The sequence below is a fragment of the Candida dubliniensis genome, chromosome 6 (assembly GCF_000026945.1).
Source record: "Candida dubliniensis CD36 chromosome 6, complete sequence".
NCBI lineage: Eukaryota > Fungi > Ascomycota > Pichiomycetes > Serinales > Debaryomycetaceae > Candida > Candida dubliniensis.
In genome coordinates this window covers 814,242-831,011 of record NC_012865.1, presented here as the reverse complement: position 1 = coordinate 831,011, position 16,770 = coordinate 814,242, and the positions used below count along the sequence as shown (strand labels likewise).

The window sequence follows — 16,770 nt, the reverse complement described above, 5'->3', positions numbered from 1 at the left end:
AAATACAAAACAAAACAAAACAAAAAAAAAAAAAAAAATGAAACATGCTCTTGTTGTTCTTGTTGTTATATTATACATTTACTACCGTAAACAAATATCTATATTATGACAGAATTTTTATACCAACTCAAATATACCTAGAGTTTTTAATCTTTACTATACCGTCTTTTTAAATGAGGTGAAGAACTTCCATCTATACTAAACCCATTACTATCATATTTATACATTGGTATATTTGGCAAATCAGGTACATTTGAATTATTTTCTTCCATTTCATAATCGTAATCGTCAACCTCAATTTCAATATCAATATTATCTTCACTATTAATATCATCATCACTATCATAAAACCCCTCTTCTTCTTCTTCCTCCTCCTCCTCCTCCTCATCGTCATCTTCTTCTAGATCTTCTTCCAGACCCTCCTCTTCATCATAATCTGTAGGATCTTCATTTTCCATAATAAATTTAGTATGTTTATACCGATTATCATTATCATTACCTTCATCAATCATATTTGATATCCTTCCAGTCATTTCAACTAATTTATTATAATATAATTGTTGAACATTTGGATTATTTATTGGTATAGTTCTCCAATCAATTCTTTTTAAAAAATCCAATTCTAAACAATTTAATTCTTCTAATGATACTCCACCAACTTTTGCATAATGATCATTAGTATAAAAATAATCTTCCATAGCTTTTTGAGATATCATAGTTGCTACTAATAAAAATCGATGAATAGTCCATGAATTCAATTGGAAATGAGGATACATATATGAAAGTATATCAATATAATATATCATAGTAATTAATCCATTAGATTTTAAATTATTGAATTTAGTAAGACGATTAATATATGAAAAAATCGAAATTGCTGGTGGAGTCTTACTATGAAATCGAGTTGGTGGAGGAGGTAAAGGTGTTGAAGTATTGATATTTGTGGTATTATTATTATCATTTAATTTGATTAATGAAATTAACATTCGATTTATTAAAGTTATTATAATATCAAGATCACATCTTATAAATTCATTAGGGACAATTATTCTATTCTTGGATTTTTTCTTTATTGGTGGTGATGGAGATTCTAATGATTTATGTAGTGGAGTTTTAGTGGTTTTATTGGGAGTTGATTTCTTGGTTTTGGGTGAATATATAGGTGTTAGCGATGATGATGGCCGACGTATTCTTGGGGTAGCATGTGGTCTTTTATGTTCACGCTGTTGTTGCTGTTGTTGCTGTTGTTGCTGTTGTCGTCGTTGTTGTTGATAGTAATATTGTGTTTCTTGTGACAGTGGTTGTGGTTGTGGTTGTGACAGTGGGTATGGTTGATGTAGTAGTTGTGTTGGATCTTCATGTAGTCGTAGTTGTTGCTGTTGTTGTTGATTTGATTTCAAATATCTCGCTATTTCCACACATGGTGCTATTGAAATATTGAACTTTATAGAACTTGCCTTTATATAGTTGTCAACAAGCATAGTTGATCTAGAAAAAAAAAGGGGTTATGAAAGTTCTTGATGTCAATTTATATTTTATTTATATCTATAGTTTTTTTTTTTTTTTTCACTTTCAGCTTTTAATTTGTTTTCTGTTTGGAAAAGAAGCCGCTAATGTTTTGAACACAAAATATATATATATATATATATCAGAATTACTAGTAATACTAGCAATAATAATCCATTATTTTTGTTAGATTTTTCCCAGAATCATATAATAGTAGCAACAAAACTAAGCCGATTTAAGTACTATAGGAATTATCTGGAAACTGTGGGACGGAGTTGTCTTGAAAATATACAAAATTGATCATCAAAAAAGAATCCCAAATTTTTTTAATTAAATATTGTTGCTACCATGTGGTGGTGGTGATGCACGGTCCCACATGGGCACGTGGTGGCGGCGTGGAGTTAATTTACCATTATGGATTATCGCTGTCATTTGTGCAACGACCTTTTTTTTTTTTTTTTTTTTTTTGTTTTGTTTTGACACCATGTATGGTTTTACGATAATTTGTTTCTTACGTTGTACCTGTGTCAAGTGATTCCTCTTTTATCGAAACACTCTTTTTCCAACCATAATACTTATCTGATAAACAGCTAATGAATTAACATACTAAGGGGGTTTTCTTCTTGTTTTGATATTGCTCTTCCCCTCGCGCCTATCACCACCACCACTTACTAAAAACTAAGATTAAATATATTGCTACATGAAACAGTAGAAAGTGGCCAATAATTAGATGACACAAGATAAGGATAAAACTATTTCTTTGAAAGGGGATATGCGGCAACAACAACAACAACAACAACAACAACAACTTAATACATGATTATGCAGTAGTACATATAGAGTTTGGATAAAAGTTCACCCTGGCTTATCATTCTTTGTGTGATTATGATTTAATTTGATATTGTACAAAAAACTGTCAACTTTAGTTATAAGATTGTTGATAATGCCCAAATTAACAATTTAAGTTATCAGATGATATCCACACAATTAGTCCAACTGGACAATAAAAGTTTATAGATTTTTTTTTGGACTACTAATTGTTGTTGTTGTTAATTGTCTTTATTGTTTGTATTTAATAGAAGATAGTGATGTCATATTTTTCAAGAGTATTTGTAATAGTTGATAGGTGGTATTTTGTATCTAGCCTATGACAAAAATTTCCAAAGCCCCTCGCCCCCCTCCCCCCCTCTTTCTTTTCCTCGATTGATTGTACTGTTGTACCCTTTAATTATTATTTAAACCAAACATTGTTTAATTGTAACAGGTGATATCAATGTGTCAGTTTATAGAATAATATCAAATGTTGGCTCTAGACAAGGCCTATAAACGGTGCTACTATCGTCGTCGTTGTTATTGACTACTCTACTTAACCACCACTATTCAGTTTAAGCTTAGCGAGAGGGACAATTTTAGTTTATTCTTCAAACAAAGGCAGAAGCAAAACTTTATTACTGATATCAGTTCTTGTTATAAGGCTAGAAATATAAATTACAACTACAATCTATCCTAGGTAGAAACTAAATAGAAGCAGAAAATGAATTTCGTTTGGAAAGGATAGATAGTTGGTGAATGGAGAATACCACCATTAATGGTTACCAATACAATTACTATTACAGGGGGGGTTGTCATTACATCATGAAACATGACTCCTTTACAACAACCTTTATTTTCGTTCAAATTAAACGACAACAGTTCGAGAACGATTATGTTAGAAACATGGGACCAAAGAAGTTAAAATTGCAAAATCATTTCCAACAGAATCGTTAAGTCGAATCTTTTTAATATTGTAAATACATTCATTTATTAATTAGGAGGTGGGTGGTAAATAACCACATTTTTCACTTCTACTAGCGGTGGGGGGGGGGGCGGGTTGTATAATTTATTTCCAATGATTCGATGATAATCACATGACATAATTATGGTGCGTGTACGATGCACATGTAACATATATATATACACACACACATACATAGTTAGTGCAGATCCTTCCTTCCTTCCTTCTATTCCCTCCCTCTTTCCCCTATTTTCTTTATTTCCGGTTTTAGATCAAAGCGAAAAAAAAAAAAAAAAAAAAAAAGAAACCTAAATCGGCCCTTCTTCTTCTTCTTCTTTAGTTGTTGTATATTAATGAGGGATTAAACTTAATTAAACTATAACAACAACAACAACAACGTGAGAAAGAGAAAGAAAAATTTTTTTTTTTATTGTTTTCCATAAGTTACATTTTATTTATTTATTTATATTATTATTATTATCCATGGATAAAAACTCAACCTTAGTTTAACTTCTTCTTCTTGTTAAATAAAACTACATTCATTCATTTATTCATTAAGTAATTTAGTCATTTAGTCATTCAACTATTACTTTAATAGTCATAGTCTCCCCTCCATCATGAGTACTGCTACTGAATTAGCATCTACTGGTGAAATCAGAAATAGATCTAATAATGATAAGAACAAAACTGATGAAGATTCTTCTACTTCTTCAGTGGTTCAAACTGCTGAAGATTTATTAGTGGAAAAATTGGATCTTTTCATTTCATCAATAGAATCAAGATTAGATAATTTTGAACGATTTTTCAAACTTGATAAGAATGCCAAAAAAGAGCAACAACAACAACAACAACAAGGCACCATTAATGGTGGTGGTGGTGGTGGTGGAAGACCATTAGGACGATCTAGAAGATCATCATCAACTTCAAGTTTACAACTGTTTCGAGATTTTTCAATAAATAATTTAAATATGGTTTATGAACGATTAGGAATAATTAAGAAATCAGTGTTATCCAATTCATTCAATAATTTAGAATATTTATCTAAAGTACTTGCTGATCAATATAATTATTTATTTTCTAGTCTGGCCATCGATAGTGATAGTGATAGTGAAGAAGAAAACAATCAAAATGACAATAATGGAACCAACAACAATAACAACAATAACAATAACAGTATAAATATTGGTCAATTTAAAGAAGAATTTACAAATTTAGGAATGAAATCTTTAAATAAACGAGAAATCTTATCACAAAAGATCATTACTACCATACAATATTTTGATGAAAAATTAATTAAAATTGATGATTTTATTAAAGAAAATAAACCTTCAGCAACTGATGATTATACTCATGATATTATATTTAGTAAGCTTCGTTATTTTAATTTTAATCGTGCTCTTCAAAATTCCAATAATAGATATTTACATTATTATGAATTACCATTAATTTGGCGAGAAAATAAATATATTATTAATGGATATAGATTTTCCCTTAGTCATATTCTGATGTTAAAACTGATATTTCATTTTAATCATAATGAATCAATGAATATTTGGAGTCATTTAATTGGTTTAATAATTATTATTTATATATGTATTAATCATTTCCCTAATAGTAATATTTTCCAACAAATTACTTGGGGGGATAATTTAATCATGTATATGTTTCTTTTTGCAGCAATTAAATGTTTAATTAATTCTTCATTATGGCATACTTTTTCTTGTTTTGCTCATTATCCAACAAGACAAACATTTGCTTGTGTTGATTATACTGGTATTACAGTTTTAATTACATGTTCAATTATTAGTGTTGAATATTGTAGTTTATATAATTATCCTAAATTATTAATGGGGTATATGATTTTTTCAACATTATGTGGATTAGCAGGATTTATTTTTAATTGGTCATCATATTTTGATAAACCTGAATGTCGATCAATTAGAATTGGATTTTTCCTTGGATTATCATTTTCAGGAGCTACAGCAATGATTTGTAAATCTTATTATGAAGGAATTATGATAACTTTATCATTTTTTTCTCCACTTTTATATAAAAGTTTTATATGGTATTTAATTGGTGTTGGATTTTATGGTGGATTAATTCCAGAAAGATGGAGATATGATATAATAATTGAAGAAAATCATCTTAATAATCGTCATACTTATAAACCAACTGATGTTATATTAGAAAAAATGGGTCATGATGGTGAAGATGAAATGGAAGAAATTGAAGAAGAATTTGAAGAAATTGTTGATCAACATATATCAGATAATACAACAACAACTACTACTACTAGTACTAGTACTAGTACTACTACTACTACTAATCATGATATTTTTGATCATGATGAAAAATTTGAAGAATTGATTGCTAAACATTTTAAACCAAATCCCATAAACACTCCTTATGCTAATAATTTCTTATCACTTTGGTGGGTTGATTATTTTTTAGCTAGTCATAATATTTGGCATATTTGTGTTGTTTTAGGTATTTTAGGTCATTATGTTTGTCTTTTAGATATGTTTAGAGGGTTGGAAAAATTGGTATAATAATAGTAAGTAATAATGTATTGGAATTTTTTCTTTTTTTGTGTGTGTGATTGTGTGTGTGTTTTTAAATTGTTGTTGTTGTTGTTGTAGTAGCAGTAGCAGTAGTAGTAGTAGATGAATTGATATATTCCGATATATCCTCCATATTTCCCTCTCTCTGTGCTTTTCCAACACGTAAAGTATCTTCTCTTCAACAGGAAATAAGTCACGAATTAAACGAAAAACCGTTTATCAATTATATGGGTTTTTTTGTACTTGGGTGAAGAAAATCATACAAACAAACAAGACCAAGTTTATTGATTGGACAATTAATACTTTCTATTGTTGTTGTTGATGATGATGTTGTTGTTGTTGTTGTCATGACAATAAAATATCCTGAGGGAAATAACGTTACGAGATCCTCCATCCCTCGGGGAATTGCAACCGGCCCAAAAAACTAGAATAGCCCACCCGTCAACCGTCACCCGTCCCCCCCTCCCGGCCCCAAGATTTGAAGAGATGAAATATTAAATATATACGTATACATGTTTATTCTAATTTTACACAATGAATCCATAAAAATTGAAATATGTGAAGGAGAGAGAACTAATAGTGATTGAGAATGAAAGAAACATTGACTTTATTCATTATTGTAATTAGAAAAAGTATTTATTTATTGAGTTGGTACTACTCGCTCCCCCCCCTCCCCCCGGCCCCCGGCCCCCCCGGCACCCCCCGGCTTCAATAAATATGTGAATAAACAAGTGGTAGTTGGTCATTGTTGATAATAATCACCCAACGAACCAACTTTCCTACATTCAACCATTTGATTTAACCCATAGATTGACTTGAATTACACATACTAATGGAACTTTTCTTTTCCTTTTCCTTTTTTCCTTTTTTTGTTTTTTTCACATTTACGATACAATATTACTTTGTTCAATTATTGTTCCACTTTTTGTTTTGTTTTTTTTAAATTTTCTGGGGAAAAAACTGGAGGATGAAAGGAAAGGAAATAAGAACAATACTTTAAAAACTAAGAAAATAAAATGAATCTCTTGTCCTCCCCCATAAATCATAACATCATTGTTCTTTTTTTTCGTGTTTTCAATCACATTATCAATATCTCTACAAGTATGACCAACAATTAGAAAATTCTTCCTTCCTAAATTGATGACGATGATGATATTTTAAAACTATCAGACCATTAAGGAATTTGTTTCAACTAATCATCCAATTTGAACCAATGTACAAGTTGGAATCACACAACCCAATGGAGTAATAATAACTCTTCTTTTCTTTCATAGAGGGGGCGGGTGGGTGGTGGTAGAGAAGGGGAAGATTTTATTACTCCACATTTCATAGAACTTGGACCTTTTGTATTCTTCTTTTGTTTTGGCGTTTGGCGTTTGGCATTTGGCGTTTGGCGTTTGACTTCATTCTTTGTATAAAAAGACCTGCAAGGTTTGTTTTAATAGTAGTAGTAGTAGTATTAGGAGTATTAGGAGTACTAGCACCAGCAGCAATAGTCTAGACCAAATATGCGCGTGTATAATGACGAAAAAAAAAGAAATTATTATTATTGTGTCACAAAAGACATTCTTCTTCTTCTTCTTTGGAAACACACAAAAATTGAACAAGAGACGAAAATTCAACAAGCATTTTAATTGGTTTATAAAAAAAAAAAAATGATAAATCTTCTCTTAACTCTTTACAAAATAATACTGCAGTTATAAGCCTTAATTATACATAATTTAATCTCATCTAGCATTTATTAATGGGGGGGGAGTGACGCAGGGAAACAATTTGAGGCATTTTCTTTTTCTTCTTCTTCTTCTTCTTCTTCTTCAATAATATTAATAATAGATTGGTTCCTAAGATTTGTCACTGTTTTGAACTATATGTGACGTGAGTCATATAGTCATTTCCTTTGAAGTAATATTTAAAAGATCGACTATAACTTCAAACGTACACAAAAAAAAGAAACAAGAGCTGCTGCTATATACCCGAGGAAGTTTGAAAAATGGGTTTTTAGTCATGAAATTGTAATAATAATAATAATAATAATAATTTGCACACATACACACATAAATTATATGTATAATGACTTAAGTCGTGTAAATATAGACATAACTTCATGAATACATATATCTATATCTATATATATATATCTATATATATGGGATGTTCTTTTTTTTTTTTTAATGATGTAAAGACAAAGTGGAAGTACAATAACTAAAAAATCATCAAAATTATTAACTAAAGAAATTAGAAATTAGATAAAAAAGAAAAAAACAAATGCACAAAAATAATTGTGTCAATGTTGTTGTTGTTGGGCTGGTTAATATATGTTGGAATTTAAATAAGTTAGTTAATTTGACAGTAAACGAAGTGGAGGGAAAGAATGTGGCTAGTCATGTACACCAGCCATACATATATATATATATATATATATAAGATGTTAATTCGAGACTCGAGAATTCAATTGTGTGGGGAAAAGATCGACTACCAAATGGTTCTTCTTCTTCTTCTTCTTCTTCTTATTATTATTATTATCTTATAGATAAGGCTTAGTTGAAATGGTGGAGAAAAACAAAAAAAAAAAAAAAAAACGTAATTCAACCCCCCCGCCATATATAATATTCATTATTTCTTGATATGGTTCTAGAAATGAAGGAAAGAAAAGAAAGAAAAGAAAGAAAAGAAAGAGGTTCTATAATAAATTGATTTTATTGAACATCCTTGTTTTGTTTAATTTCTAATTTTGAAAAGTAAATCCAATCATTATTGTTTGGTAAAAAGAGATTTATCAATATGTATCATTATCCTCTAATTCAACCTCGAAAAAAATCAAACATAAAAGATTCATAGTTAATATCGTATTCAATTAGTTTTTCAAAACACAAAATAGTAATAACAACGACAAAGACCACGACAACGACAACAGGATGGTCTTATTTGAAGATCATTAGTATTATTATTATTATTATTGTTGTTGTTGTCGTGATTGCAATAGTCGTAATGGTGTGTTAAATTACTAAAGATTTGTATATAGTGTGATGTGTGTGATGTGTGTGAATGTGTAATTAGGCGTGTAATATGTGTCAAGTGGAATATATATGTTCTTTTTTTTTTTTTTGGGGGTGGTATATTTTTTTTTTCTTGGCCATTAATTAATCCGGGGTGGGGCGAAGGGAGGGGGGGAGAGGGAGAGGGAGAGGGATTTGTCTTTTCTTTTCTTTTCTTTTAGTTTGACTAATTCCGTTTATCCATTTTAGATTTACCAAATCTCTTTTTCTTTTTCTTTTTTGCAATTTCTTTTTTCTTTTTCCTCTGTCGTTGTTGTTGTTGCTGCTGGTTAACAAAATATGATTAGAGATGAGCAATCTCATGAAAATATAAAATAAAATAACATCAAGGTTATTATTATTGGAGGTAGAGAAGAGAAAAGAGAATTTTTTTGAATGGAAGAACAATAATATTACTAATATGAGTTGTTGTTTTATTGTTTCAATTCTCTTTCTGTTTTTTTTTTGTTTTCATTTCTCCCCCACCACATAAAGAAAGAAAATGTATCACTTTACTGGTTTTATTGAAACTTCATTGTTTTTTTTTTAAATCAAAAAGTTTTGTGACAACTTTTCTCAAGGCATTTTAACCAATTCAACTTTTTTTTTGGTTTTTTGGTTTTTCTGTTTTTATAGAAGTATCATATCTGGTTTTATAAACTTATGACGCACACGGCGAAAGTATAGTGTGTATAAGTTTAGGTAAAATTAATCCATATATTGTGGATTCCAATTAGTTTTTGTGTTTAATTTGGTGTGTAGTAGTAATAATGTAGGTCTTACTTTTGGGTAAATCGTTTTACGTCATAGTACAGTGATGATGAATGATAAAAAGTAATAAAAAGTAAAAAGTAAAAAATAGAACAATATTAAATTTTTCCTCATTTAGTTTATTGTTGTTGCTTGCTCTTCTAATGATTATGTTTGTGTAATATCTTAATTGCCAAATTTTTTTTTTTTTTTTTTGTTTTGTTTTGTTTTGTTTATTTGGATTGGATTGGATTGTCTTTTCATGTTGGTTATATTAAATTAAATTAAATTAAATTAAATTAAAAAAAAAAAAAAAAAAACAATATAAATATAGCTTCAAATGTCTTCCCAAATTCAATGTAGTCTTAGTTCATCCTTTCTTCTGTTGCTCAAATTTGTTATTTCATCTGGACAGTTTTTATTTTCTTTCTTTCTTTTTTTTTTGGGATACCATTTCACCATATACATATTCAACTACAAGACAAGACAAGACAAGACAAGACAAAACTACTTAAAATAAAAAGATAATAACAAATTATTATATATATATATATTCCATTATGAGTGGGTTCATAGATAAAGTTTTCAAAAGAACCACAACTGCTGGATTAACCGGTAGAAAATTACGTGCAGCAGTCACTATTACTGCAACTCTTGGATTTTCACTTTTCGGATATGATCAAGGTTTAATGGCAGGATTAATTTCTGCTGAACAATTCAATTGGGAATTTCCTGCTACTAAAGATAATAGTGTTATTCAAGGTGCTGTTACTGCATCTTATGAATTGGGTTGTTTTTTTGGTGCTATTTTTGCTTTACTTAGAGGTGATACTTTAGGTAGAAAACCAATTATTTTCATTGGTGCTACTATTATTGTTCTTGGTACAATTATTTCTGTTACTCCATTTAGACCTCATTGGCCATTAGGTCAATTTGTTGTTGGTAGAGTTATTACTGGGATTGGTAATGGTATGAATACTGCTACTATTCCAGTTTGGCAATCAGAAATGTCAAAACCAGAAAATAGAGGTAAATTAGTTAATTTAGAAGGTGCCGTAGTGGCATTTGGTACTTTAATTGCTTATTGGTTAGATTTTGGATTATCTTATGTTAATACTTCAGTTTCATGGAGATTCCCTGTTGCTTTCCAAATTTTTTTTGCTTTATGGGTTATTTTTGGAATTCTTCAATTACCAGAATCTCCTCGTTGGTTAATTTCTAAAGATAGAAAACCAGAAGCTTATGAAGTTTTAGCAGCATTAAATGATACTACTCCTGATGATGATGCCATTGTTGCTGAAGCTAGTGTTATTGTTGATGCTGTTAGAAGAAACGCTAAAGTACAAGCCGGTTTCAAAGATTTGTTTACTGGTGGTAAAACTGCTCATTTCCAAAGAATGCTTATTGGATCTTCAACCCAATTTTTCCAACAATTTACTGGTTGTAATGCTGCTATCTATTATTCTACTTTATTATTCTATGAAACCGTTTTCAATCATAGTCAATATCGTTTATCAATGATTTTAGGTGGGGTGTTTGCTACCATTTATGCTTTAGCTACTCTCCCATCATTCTTTTTAATTGATACTTTAGGTAGAAGAAATTTATTTTTAATTGGTGCTATTGGACAAGGGATTTCATTTATTATTTCTTTTGCTTGTTTAATTAAACCAACTGAACAAAATGCTAAAGGTGCTGCCGTTGGTATTTATTTATTTATTGTTTTCTTTGCTTTCACCATTTTACCATTACCATGGATTTACCCACCAGAAATCAACCCATTAAGAACAAGAACTACTGCTTCTGCTGTTTCCACTTGTACCAATTGGTTAACCAATTTTGCAGTTGTTATGTTTACTCCACCATTTATTGCTGCTAGTGGTTGGGGTTGTTACCTTTATTTTGCCATTATGAATTTCTTATTTGTTCCAATCATCTTTTTCTTTTATCCAGAAACTGCTGGTAGATCATTGGAAGAAATCGATATTATTTTCGCTAAAGCTTATGTTGAAAAAAGACAACCTTGGAGAGTTGCTGCCACTTTACCAAAATTATCATTACAAGAAGTTGAAGATGAAGCTAAAAACTTGGGTCTTTATGAAGATGATTTTGAAAAAGATAATTTCGAAACTAAAGAAGATATTTCTGATGGTACTGTCTCAAACACTAATGGTGTTTTTGAAAAACCAGAAAATGTTTAAATAAAAAAACAAAAAAAAAAAAATATAAAGAACTTGTTTCCCATTAGTACTATAAACTTATATGATAAATTATAATAATCATTTTAGAGAGAGAGAGAGATAAAGAGATAAAGAATTAAACCTATAGTAATAGTTTCTTTTTGTATGTGGCTTGCTTGCTTGCTTGCTTGCTTTTGTTTGTTTTTTGTTTTTTTGTTTTTTTTTTTTCACTTTATGTTTTATTTATTGTATGTAATCAAATTATAGTTTCAATTTAATTTAATTTATATAAATTTTTAATATTCAATTTTTTTGGGATAAAGGAAAAGGGGGAGTTGTTTGGATAGTTGTTTGAAGTAAGTAAATAATTTAACCCCAAGAGTTTGTTCTACCTGTTTTACCTGTTTTGCTTGTCAGTTGACAAATAGTTAGTACCACTCTTACCCAAAAGACAAAGAAAACTTGGGAGTGTATTTTTTTTTTTTTTCTTAGTTTATATAAACATCGCCACAACACCCCCCTGATTTTCTCTCCTTTTCTCTATCATCGCCACCACCACCACCACTACTAACAACAACAACTCTAACACCACAATCATTACTCTACTATGACATTGTCTATCTACGATTTAGGAGAAGATATTTTAACATCTCAAATATCCAATTATTTATCACCAGAAGATATTTTCAAATTTTTTAGTCTTTCAAAAACATTATATTCAATTTATCAAAATTCATCGATAATTTATCAATATTTATATAACAAAAAATTCACTAATAATGAAAATAATTATACTTTATCTTTAAAAGAAAATCTTAATTGGAAACAATTATTTGATTTACGATGTAATCGTCATCAAAAAATTTATACTTGGGGACAATCTCTGATGGGGAGATTAGGGTATAGTTTATCACAAGTACCTATAGAGAATAGATCAGAGAATTTTGGTTGGATGATGGTTCATACTCCAACTAATATTACCAATTTTAATGATCATATAATTATTGATATTGTTGCTAATGGTTTCAGTTTTATAATTCTTACTAATGATGGAGAATTATTTTTCACAGGAAATGATTGGAAACAAAGTCATAATAGAACTACTCCAGGTCCTATTCAAACTCAAGATTATCGTCCAACTCCTGGAACAATGGCATTATATACATTGACAAATAATCAAACTCTTCAACCAATTGGATCACGAAGAAATATTGCTAGAGGAGTTCCACCAATGCCAATGATGAATAGAAGATATGCTAACAATGATGATGAAGAAGAAGATGAAGAAGATGATAATAATGGAATCACACCGGATGTTACGACTACAACGGAAGCAACAAGTAGTATAGTGCCACCGTTTTTACCTGCTCCAAAAACAAGTTCTTCTTTACCTCAAGGAAGAAGGAAAATTACTACTCAACAACAACAAGAACAAAATCAACCGGCATTGTCTCATCGTCCTTCAAAAATTAAAGAATCAAATTTTATATCAAGATTATTTTTACCTCCACTTCCTCCAAATCGAAAACAGAGTTTAGAAAAACGAAGAATTATTTCTATTAGTGCTGGTAGAGAACATATTATTGCTTTAGACAATTATAATAATATTTATACATGGGACACTGGTTGTCAATCAAATGTTGGAGTTATGCTTGAATTCCCTAATATACCAATTAATTCCAATCGAATAATTAAAATTTCTGCTGGTTGGAATTTATCAACAGCATTAATTGATAATTATGGATTAATTGTATGGTATACTAGAATAGGTATAACTGAATCACAATTTAATTCTCGAGAATTTATTTCTAAAGTTAAATATTTTATTATACCATTTACTAAAAATGATATTATTGATTTTGCTGTTGGATCAAATTTTATAATTTTTATTAAAAAATCTGATGGGAAATTATATCAAACAAGATTTGATGTTCATGAATTTGCTACAAGAGATACATTAATAACTTTTGATGAAATAAATCAAATTACTAATCCAATGAATAATTTTAATAATTGGAAACAACAACAACAACAATCAGAAATTGGTAAAGAAAATATTATTTTCACTAAAGTTAGTAGTTGTTTTAATGATTTTGCCGTTTTCACAAATTATGATCAAGTATTATTAGGTAATCTTCATCATTTACAATATTATGAAAATAATAATGATGAACAAGGAATTGAACCAATAATTATTAATGAATTACAAGGTAAGAATATTAAAAGAATAGAAATTGGTGATTATCATTATTTAGCATTAACTACTGATGGATCATTATTGAGTTGGGGTACTGAATCAAGATTTTGTGGATGTTTAGGTTTAGGAAGTAAACAAGATATTATTGATCAGTATAATAATCATAATACCAGTGGAGGTGGTGATGAAGTTAGTTTACGAGGGAATAACTTGGTAGTGCTCAAACCATTACCTGTGAAACCTCCACCATATAAGGGGAAATGGGTATGTATTGCTGCTAGTGGTTGGCATTCTGGTGGGATATATGTACCTACATAGAGTAAATGTTTAGTTAGTTAATCAGTCTTATAGTATATATATATATCCAATTCCGATGTTCATTATTCATCTCTGTTGTTGTGACGACAGGAAAGAAACTGTCAGATATTTGCTGGTGGTGGTGATGATGGTGGGGGCGACTATACGACCAAGATGCGGAAACGATGATCTCACATTTGATATTATATATCACAAAATGTACACAAAAAATAAAAAAGAAAGAAAGATATGAAAAACATATCAATCAAATCATCGTTAAATAAACAACAACAACATCATCATCAACATTAATCTATTGTAATTTGGAGTGAGGGAGAGAGGTGGGGGGGGGGACGGGTCATTAATTTTTTATCGTTTAATTTTTCAAATTCAAGTTTTCACACTTAATTTGATAGTACCCAATATTTTTACTAAGTTAAGGGTATAATTAAAGACCATTATCAATCATTAATCTTACAATATAAACACAACCGACTAGTTAAACTTGTATTGATGGTCTCTTGAGTTCTTTTTTTGAATTGTTTTTGTTTGTATTTTTGCCCTGAGAAAAGACAAGACAAGACAAAACAAAACAAAACAAGAGAGGGAAAAAAAAAAAATCTTAACACTTTTTTTTTTCTTTTTTTTTTTTTTTTTGCCTTCCTCAAAACATATTTCTTTGTTTTTTTGTTGTCATTTTAAAATATATAGTCTTCTTCTTCCCCCTCCTGCCTGTCCCCATTCCTAGTCCCCAAGTATTTATTTATCCATCTACTTTCTTCTTGTCTGTTATACCATCACTAATCAATATCTTATTGATTGATATATTAGGCCTAATTTAATCTTAATCTTTAATTAATCCACCCACCCACCCACCCACCTCCACTTCCTTCAACTTTAATTAATAATGACTGACGTTTCACCTAATTCAAAAATTGAACATTTGACACCCGATAATATAACCGTGACTGCTCCACCTCAACCACCATTTTCATCGTCAACATCAGCATCAGCTTCAACATCAACATCTATAGCTGAAGATCACCTTACTACACCTATTCCAACCCCACTGCCTTCTCATAGAAGAGGTAGTAGTATAGGTAGTTCCAATTCACCTTCTCGTAATAGAAGCAATAGCAATAGTGCGAATGCCTTGACTCCAACTCCATCTCATCATCAACCAGCACATTCAATAACTAGACAACGGAGATCATCTTCATTGATCCAACATTTGGAACCAGATACTTTAGACACGAAAATCGATCAAGCATTGAATCCTAATGTTAATGCCAATTGGGTTCATCAAAAAGGTGCATGGGTGATTCATGTTGTCATTATTATATTAGTGAAAATGATTTTCAATTTTATTAGTGTTTTAAATAATGATTGGAAATGGACTTTAACTAATTTGACTTATAATATTGGTTCATATATTATGTTTCATCAAGTTAAAGGAACTCCATTTGAATTTAATAGTGGGGCCTATGATAATTTAACCATGTGGGAACAAATTGATAATGGTGATCAATATACTCCATCGAAAAAATTTTTGATGTTGGTTCCTATTGGATTGTTTTTAATTAGTACTCATTATTCAAGTTATAATTTGAATTTGTTCATATTAAATGGACTTAGTTGTCTTTGTGTGGTTGTTCCTAAATTAGCTTTTGCTCATAGATTAAGAGTGACGTTATTTTGAATGAATGAATGAATGAATAAAAAACCAAAATAAGCAAATAAGCATATAAATAAACTTTGGACATTCAAGTATTATTATTAATTTGAACAGAGAAACAACTGAAAAGAAGAAGTATTTACAAGTTACATGGAAAAACTACCAGAGATAGAAACAGCTAGTATATGGCGATCATATAGGGGCGAATTACTAGTGGTTTTTTTTTTTTAGCTTTGCCTTTTGTTGTTTTTAATCATTTTTTTTTTTTGTCTGTATAGCATTGAATATAAACTGAATCCATCATAAGAATACGTTATCGAATTATATTTGTAGTAAAGCCATCGATTCTTCTTGGCTATTGAAAAGGGTTCCTTTTTTTTTTTTGGAACAGTTTTGGTAAAAAAAATCACATGAAACCTCATACTGACAGTAGAAGGATCTCAAAAATACGAACTGCTTCCCAATTCACATAATCGGGGAATAATAATGCAGTAATTGTAGTGATCTACATATTTTGTTTTCACTTCAAAACAGTCCTGAAATTACTATTACAAACAATCCTGTTAAAGTAATATAGTGTTGTTGTATATGACCAGTAAGATAACATTAGAAACAATGACATTACATTATATTTGAAATGTGAACAACTACAGAAAAGAACAACCAAAACTTGAATGGGACTTGGTGAACAGTTGCTGCAATTTTACCTCTATTCTTCAACCTATCAAGTAATGTCTTACCATTGTTAATGTCTTGCTAATGATGATTGCCTTATGAGTTTGAAACAAATATTCA

The 16,770-nt window shown here is 29.8% G+C and overlaps 5 protein-coding genes across 5 annotated transcripts; 4 read left to right on the top strand and 1 right to left on the bottom strand. All coding sequences in view use genetic code 12, as the record gives it.

The window, feature by feature from the left end:
- Positions 1–146: 146 nt before the first annotated feature.
- Positions 147–1,481, bottom strand: CD36_64320 (cyclin, putative; the record flags this gene model as incomplete). The annotated part of the gene is made up of 1 exon (XM_002421099.1): positions 147–1,481. The coding sequence occupies one exon, from the start codon at positions 1,479–1,481 to the stop codon at positions 147–149; it is 1,335 nt and encodes a 444-aa protein (XP_002421144.1).
- A 2,416-nt stretch (positions 1,482–3,897) lies between these two features.
- Positions 3,898–5,829, top strand: CD36_64310 (ADIPOR-like receptor IZH3 orthologue, putative; the record flags this gene model as incomplete). The annotated part of the gene is made up of 1 exon (XM_002421098.1): positions 3,898–5,829. The coding sequence occupies one exon, from the start codon at positions 3,898–3,900 to the stop codon at positions 5,827–5,829; it is 1,932 nt and encodes a 643-aa protein (XP_002421143.1).
- A 4,357-nt stretch (positions 5,830–10,186) lies between these two features.
- Positions 10,187–11,827, top strand: HGT10 (STL1) (glucose transporter of the major facilitator superfamily, putative; the record flags this gene model as incomplete). Its single annotated transcript, XM_002421097.1, has 1 exon — positions 10,187–11,827. One exon carries the CDS (start codon positions 10,187–10,189, stop codon positions 11,825–11,827), a length of 1,641 nt encoding a protein of 546 aa, XP_002421142.1.
- Positions 11,828–12,413: 586 nt separating this feature from the next.
- CD36_64290 (F-box protein, putative) lies at positions 12,414–14,321 on the top strand (the record flags this gene model as incomplete). The annotated part of the gene is made up of 1 exon (XM_002421096.1): positions 12,414–14,321. One exon carries the CDS (start codon positions 12,414–12,416, stop codon positions 14,319–14,321), a length of 1,908 nt encoding a protein of 635 aa, XP_002421141.1.
- An 886-nt stretch (positions 14,322–15,207) lies between these two features.
- CD36_64280 (uncharacterized endoplasmic reticulum membrane protein, putative) lies at positions 15,208–15,999 on the top strand (the record flags this gene model as incomplete). Its single annotated transcript, XM_002421095.1, has 1 exon — positions 15,208–15,999. The coding sequence occupies one exon, from the start codon at positions 15,208–15,210 to the stop codon at positions 15,997–15,999; it is 792 nt and encodes a 263-aa protein (XP_002421140.1).
- Positions 16,000–16,770: the final 771 nt, after the last annotated feature.